Genomic DNA, 7903 nt, shown 5'->3' on the forward strand with positions numbered 1-7903 from the left:
GAAGGTCATTGATTTATGAATGTTGATTTTTATCCTGCTATTTTGCTGAATTCATTAATCAGTTCTAGAAGTCTTCTGATGAAGTTTTCTGGGTCTTCTAGATACAAAATCATATCATCGATAAAGAGACATAGTTTGATTTCTTTTTCTATTTTTCCCTTTAATTTCCTTCTCTTGCCTGATTGTTCTTGGCTAGAGTTTCAAGAACTATATTGAATAGTTTCATTAAGTTCCCTTAATTACTCACTGAGGAGTATGTTTCAGTCTGGTGCTAAGGAACTGCTAGGATGTGCATCCTTTCTATATTATACCATATCCTCTCTCCACCTTTCAGATTTCAAGCATTTCATATCCTAGTTTTTCACCCCAAGTTCTTATCTCTCTCTCTGGGATTATAAGACTTACTTCTGATGCAGGATTCCCCTCAACTCTGTGTTTTGTTATTCTAGAGCTGTTTGAAGTCTTAAGTTTTACAAACTATTTTAAAGAACCAACTGAAATTCTAATTCTCACATCACATCCTCACTCATCAACCTAGAATAACATATTTAATGGGTCAATGCTCATGTCATAATCAGAAATATTGTCCCCACACATAGTCAATTGTTTGGAAATCCACCAAAACTGCATTGTCAATTAGAATACTTCCTAATATATATTAACATTTACATCAGTGAAATATAAGTAAAGGTATTAACAACTGGAAATGAAACAAGAATATTATAAAGACGGTGCACATTTCAGAATCATGATAGAAGGCATAATCAGCATCTGAAGAAGAAGAAGATCAGAGATTTCTTGTCAGAATCAAAGTACAAGTTGAGAGTGAAAGGACTGAATTTGATGCTTAACTGTTCACTGTCATTGGGTAGGACAGATAGCAAAGCCAGAGGTACAGTGGGGACATAAGTATGCAGAACACTGAACAGTTTCACAGTATCCCATTAATTTCTCATGTGTTGATTTGTGGCAATGTATTATCTGAAATAAAGAAAAAGTAAAATACTCAAAATATTTTGGGGGATTATATAACTTCTTTGTAACATTTTATTTTGTAAAATGTTATGCAAAATTAGTCTCCATGAAAAACATCTTAAAATAAGTTATGTAGGTTAACTTTATATGATGTTGAATAAATTACCTTCTTTTGATGGCTTAAGGAAGCATTACAATCCTACATGTAATTAATTCTTAACAAAATTGGATGAATAATTAAGTGAAGTCATTTAAATTCTTGTCTTTTAATAACATAGAAAGGCCAATGGTGGGAAATAAAACCATTGAGAAAGGAGACAGTGGGGGAGAAAAAGGATACATAGAAGATATGCATTTAAAATTTGAATGAAAATTTGTTATTGCTCTATTTAGACTTTTCTATTTCTTATTGTTGGGGCATACATTAAAATTATTTCTTACATTAAAATTAATTTCCAAACACCCTGTCAGTATTCCAATTATCCTTAAGACCTTTTCTGACTTAAGAATCTGTTAACCATGAGTAAAGTAGGAGTTTATTGTTTTTTGTGTTATAAATACTTGGTTTCTACTTGGCATCTTGGATTTATCATATATATTTCTGGTTTTAATTTCTCTCTGGTCTAATATGTTGCTACGATAAGAATTGCCTTTTGTATAGCCTGCTAATCATTACCTAGTCATGTCTCTTTGTGTTTATACCTGCATGTGTGTTTCTGTATTAAGTGGCACACTTGATTGAAACTCCCCTGAGAACACAGGTGTACCTTCCTTCCTGGAAATTTAACCCAGAGCCTTCCACATGCTAGGCAATGCTCTACCAATGCTCTGCATTCCTAGCCTCTGGCTGTCACTTTTCTAAAACCATTTATATCTCATCATTCAGAATAATTGTAGGAACACATATGGGAGCATATATTTTATCACTGCCTGTGTACTTTGTAGATATTATAAATAAAGAATAAAGTGAAATAAACCTACACAAGAAAGAAAACAATTAGATGCAAGACTTGAGAGTCATAAAATATTTATTAAAGCGTGATGTCCATTGCTTTTAGGATTTTTCTTCATTAGAGAAAAAATGTCTTAAAATTTTGGCCAGGTAGTTTTGTGAAGCACCCCCAAATATACATGACTAGAGATATGTAGACATCTGAAACTAAATGTTTGTCTGAACCTTGTCTAAATTTTCTGTAAAAGGTTTATAAAAGAAAGTTCATAAAGGGTCATCCAATAAGTGCTTTTTTATATACATTGCATCTGGCATAAATGGGCCACACTTCCATTTTAGAAGCTGGCTTATATCTGTCTGCTTTGAATAAGTCTAGTTCTGATCATTAATAGCATTCCCTAAAAATATAAAAGGTTTAAGACTCTCTTGACTTTTGCTAGTACTGCTCAACTGTACAAGCCTGTAATGATCTATGGAATCTGAATTTTAGTTATAGTTAAACCGAGTTAATATATTGAATCTGTGTATTTGTAACTCTATTAGTTCTTCTTTGTATTTTAAATACATTCATGTTCTTCTAGTATACAAGTTTTAAAATATAAAGCTTCAAAAAGCACGTCACCAACCTGGTATTTTCCAAACTAAAGTTGTCTATAATGGTAATTTTAGACTTACAGTAATAGCAAATTTAATTGGGGATTTATTTGACATTTAATGTTATGTAACTGGACCTATTATTAATGTCTTAAAAAATTGTGTTACTCTTTATATTGGGGAGTAAACTTAATTGTAGTTTTGAAAGATAATGAGAGCCTGATCTGATTAAATGTTAATATTGTGAAACATGAAAAAAAAACAATTGGAAATAATTTAATTCCATTTTCTAATTTACAGATGAAGATGGAAGGGATCAAAAAGTGAAGTTATTTACCTGAGGACTTATGGAAGTTTTGGAGAAGAACCAGCTCTTCAAACAGGCTATTCTTAAATGATTCTGTAATTGGCATTTGCAGGACCATGGAAGGGTCCTGCCATTAGAATATCTGTTCTCAGGGGTTTTGTCTTCATACTTGGTACTGAAAATACAGTCTCTCAAGTGTTAACATGGAAGATAATGTTGCATATTACCAATTTTCCTCTTTCTTCCTGGTTGGTTGGCATTCCTGGTTGCAAGGTATGCATTGCTGGGTGGGCATCTCTGTCTTACTCCTGCCTGGGCCTCATGACCCTCTGGGATTACAGGTGTGTGCCACTGTGCTTGGCTCCTGCACAATTATTCATTATTAAAATTAGATCAGTAAGCATTTTTATATTACACTGTGCTCCAGAAAAACTCTTCTTGATATAATTTTATTGAATACATCAGAAAATATTAACACAGGAAATACAAGTAGTTAAACACAATGCACAATATTAAATAGGTAATTACATTTGTTCAGTAGGATTCAATTTATACTTACTTGATTAAAAATAGGTTAATTTTACATATTTCCTATTAATAAGGTTGCTATTTTTTGTTTCAATAGCGTAGGGTAAAATATCCCAAGTTCTCATCTAACCTAGAAAATAATAAAGCTTTCTTGAATGAGTTAATACTCAAATGTGTTAAAATTATAGAATAAATTCAAATTGTTTTGAATTATCCTTTTAATGAAAATGTGTGTGTGTGTTTGTGTGAGTCTGTATGTTCATAGCACTCATTGATGACTCTCCTTCCTATGCATTTCACTCTCAAATAATATTTCCTATACCAACCACATTGGAATATTAGTACCTTGCTCAATATCTTGTTTCTCAGTTCAAGTCAATATACAATTTACTTTCTATGAATATGTATCAACATTGATCTTTAAGAATACATTGAAACACTAAAACAATTCCAAAGCAACATTAAACCAGAATTAATCAGGGGCTATATAAAAATTTGAAAATCATTGTATACTTAATTTTTCTTCTGCATTGCCAGGTTGTAGAACTAAATATCAACTATTTCTACAGAAATAATTCATGCACACTAATAAACATTTTTAGCTTATTATTACAAACTTATGGTTTTAATGGAGGACACAGGTCTCGATGTCTACACTACATGCTAAATGTAATCCTTCCACACCATATATTCTTGAGACACATAGATTTTATGCTAAATATGTAATCCTTGTTTGGTTATCAAGTATACTTAATGAATTTGGAAAAAAAATGTCTGAGAATTTAAGTTATTGATAATATGAAATTTAAGGTGATATATAAACAATGTAGCTATTCACACCCTATCTTTACTGAGACCTAATACAAACAAGAATGGATCATGTGTTGAACAGATTGAATGATTCTGTGAGGAAAGACCTATTATAGTGGCATGCAATGCTGAACAAATTAAACTTTGTATACATAGAGTTTACAACATACAGTTGTTTGTAAGATTATATCAAGTAAAGAAAACAGCAGTGAAATCTATAGAGGTGGAATAATATCATGTTAACTCTATGTGTGTCAATAAGATTATATTATGTAAAGAAAACAACAGAAATATTGTTTTAGTCAGCTTTTCCAATGCTGTGACTCAAAGACCCAACCAGCACAATTGTAGAGGAAGAAAAGTTCACTTGAGCGCTCACAGTTTCATAGATCTTAGTCCTTAGAAGTTCAACACCATTCCTCAGGACTTCAGGTGAGGATGAACAGCATGGTGGAAGAATATGGGGAAGGGAAGCAGCTCACATGTATCTGGAAGCAGAGAGGGAAAGAGTCCACACTCCAGATACTCTAGAAAGACTCCAGATACAAAATAGATACCCCATAGCCACACCCCAATTAACCACTTCCTCCAGCCATATCCACACTATAACCCAATCATTTCTCCTTCAAACCTTCTTACAATGTCTCACATGTGAGCTGTTGGGGGACACCTCACATCCAAACCACCATAAATATCTATAAACAGGTGGAATAATATAATATTAATGTCATGTTTGTCATCCATCTTGAAAAGATAATTGACAGGCAAAACGTAATTTTTAAACTCTATTTATTTAAAATGTTTCCTTAAAAAATCCATGATATCATAAAATTCTGTATATACTTAATTGATTTTTATGTAAATACAAAGTCCATATGGTTCCAGAGATGAATATAAGGATATGTATCTATGGAACTGAGATCACATGATAAGTATTCTGCCATATCTGATTCTCTGGAAAATATTTTAGGTTCATTTCTATATAAGTATGTACTTATATCTTATTATATAACAATTGGATTATACATAATTTTAGGATGCATTTTAATACATTCATCATGTGCATTTATAATTTTTTAGTTGTCCATTTTCATCACTAATGCTTTGAGCACATATATGTACATTTGTTCCTTTGCATTTATAGAGAAGAATATGTAATTTTTTTAATTCAACCATTATCTTATCTTCCTTTTATCTTCTTTATATCCCATTGTTGCTTTTTTTCATGATTAATGCCTTTTACCATGACCATTAAAAGTACCATGACCTTATTGGTATTTAGTCCATAGTGCCTTCGAATCATGACCAAGAGTGTACTGCCCTTTACATTCAGTTAATAAATAGGGATATGTGTCCAGCTCAATGATCTTAATTGGCATACATGCTATTAATTTTGAAATTGATCGCTGATAAAGTCTTCCTCCTGCCTCTATGTGGAAAAATTTTAATGATTTAATGCCCATGATTAACTATAGTCATTATTTCCCATAATACTTAACAGTATACATAGGAAAGACAAAAATAAAACACAGAAGCTTCCTTTCTCTGTCCTGCAGATCTTATTTGTGAGAAACAGGTTGATTATACAACCACTAATAATAACAGTAGATAACATAATTTTATTTCATTTTGTGCTAAGCTGTTTTATGATTTTTATGTAGATCATGTCATATAAACCTTCCAATCATCTTATTGATGGGTATAAAATATTAAAGTATATATATATATATAAAGATAGATATAGATATATATACACATATATACATATAGAGAGAGAGATAGATATATAGATATATAGATATTCATTACGTAGTTAATATACGAATGCCTAGGAAGAGTAAATATTCTTGACAAAGTTCACACATCTGGAATTCCAAAATCAAACTCATAAACCAAAAGCTCAATTACTAAATTGTGGTGCTAAGCAGGTAAAAACTACTTTCTTTGAACTGTAGTACTATTTCCTCTTCCTATTTTATAGTAAAATAGGCTGCATGTCTGTTAGGCAGTTTTGGGAATATGTTTTTCATATCTTTTTCATAGCAGGTAGATGTGAGTTGTATCTCTAGTTCTATTTTTCACATCAATATGAAATTGAAACTTGCCTTTGAAGTACTACACTTTAAACCTGTTGTATCAAAGTTAAATATTATACAGAAAATAAGATATCCTTGCTCTAATACTGTCCTGAGAAGAGATACACAAAGAGAAAAAATTTAACATTGTCTCATTTACTCAAAATTTGCTCTTATTTTCTTCTTAATGTTGGCATGAAAAAAGATGTCCACTATAACTTCAAATGCACATCAATTTTGCAGTTTCTTGGGATAATAAAGAACTAATCTATTGATTTATATCAACAATGTATCTTGTTCAAAGAAAAGATCTGAATAACTCTGTCCTGGATTTGCTTGGTCTTAACTCCATAGATGATGGGGTTGAGGGTGGGCGGTACCACCACGTAAAGATTAGCAAGGAGAATATGCACATGAAGGGGTATGCTGTGTCCCCCAAACCGGTGAGCAAAGAAGGAAAAGAAAGCTGGTGCATAGAACAAGATGATGACACAGACATGAGAACCACAAGTACCCAGAGCCTTGAATCGGGCATCCCGGGAAGGGATTTTAAACACAGTACAAAGTATAAGGGCATAGGAGATGATGATAAGCACCACATCCAGGCATGTGGAAAAGAGGGCCACAATCACCCCATAGTAGATGTTCACTTTGATGCTATCACAGGCCAACCTGGCAATGCCCATATGTTCACAATATGAATGACGAATAATATTCTTTCCACAGTAATGGAGCCGATAAACTAGAAAAACTAAGGGAAAGCAGATGAAGAAACTCCTAGTTACTGATGCAACACCCATTTTCCCAATGGCTGAGGGTGTTAGAATAGTCGTGTACCTTAGTGGATGACAGATGGCCACATAACGGTCAAATGCCATGGCCAACAATATGGCAGACTCTGCAACAAAGATGAAGTGGAGGAAGAACATCTGAGACACACAGCTACCAAAGGAAATATCCCCAGCTTGGAACCAGAAGATTGCCAGCATCTTTGGTGTGGTAACTGTGGAGAGAAAGATATCTGCCAGGGCCAACATGGAGAGGAAGAAGTACATAGGTTCATGAAGACTGCGCTCAGTAAAGATCAGGAATAATAAGAGAGTGTTGCCCAGAATAGCCACTAGGTACATGTAACAAATGGGGATGGAAATCCACATGTGTGCCTCTTCCAGTCCTGGGATCCCAGTCATGGTGTACCAGATGTCTCTGATGTCAGTTTGATTTGAAAACATTATCATCTTTTACTCAGTCTTTTGATTCTGAAGCCTAGGATGGAAGAGAGAGGCAGTGGAGATGAAGAACAAGAATATTTTTCTAAAATCAGGTTGATTGTTTTGTAACCTCTTAAGGAGTTCAACATTACTTATCATTTATAATCACTACCCCTTATAACTGAATCGAAAGCCTTTTTTGAAGGATCTGCCATGTTCTTTTCTCTAGTAATTTATTTGGAGGGAAATAGAGAACTACAGGATGTCCTTGCTTTGTTTGGTGCAGTATCAACTTAATGTTGTTTCTGATGGGACCATGTCCTTGCTCTGCACTGTCACAGTGAGCATGTTTTTCAATCAAACCAACCTTAGGCTCAGTGAGCTCCAACACTGCACCATTCTGACTTAGCACCAGTGTCGTCACACCTTCTAACACATTTTACCTTCCTCT

The 7903-nt window shown here is 33.4% G+C and overlaps 1 protein-coding gene across 1 annotated transcript; it reads right to left on the reverse strand.

Annotated features, from left to right (window-relative positions):
• Nucleotides 1-6522: 6522 nt before the first annotated feature.
• Nucleotides 6523-7479, reverse strand: LOC306640461 (olfactory receptor 52Z1P-like; the record flags this gene model as incomplete). The annotated part of the gene is made up of 1 exon (XM_079104745.1): nucleotides 6523-7479. The coding sequence occupies one exon, from the start codon at nucleotides 7477-7479 to the stop codon at nucleotides 6523-6525; it is 957 nt and encodes a 318-aa protein (XP_078960871.1).
• Between the last annotated feature and the right edge of the window lie 424 nt (nucleotides 7480-7903).

The sequence above is a fragment of the Sciurus vulgaris genome (genome assembly GCF_902686455.1).
Source record: "Sciurus vulgaris genome assembly, chromosome: 11".
Classification (NCBI taxonomy): domain Eukaryota; kingdom Metazoa; phylum Chordata; class Mammalia; order Rodentia; family Sciuridae; genus Sciurus; species Sciurus vulgaris.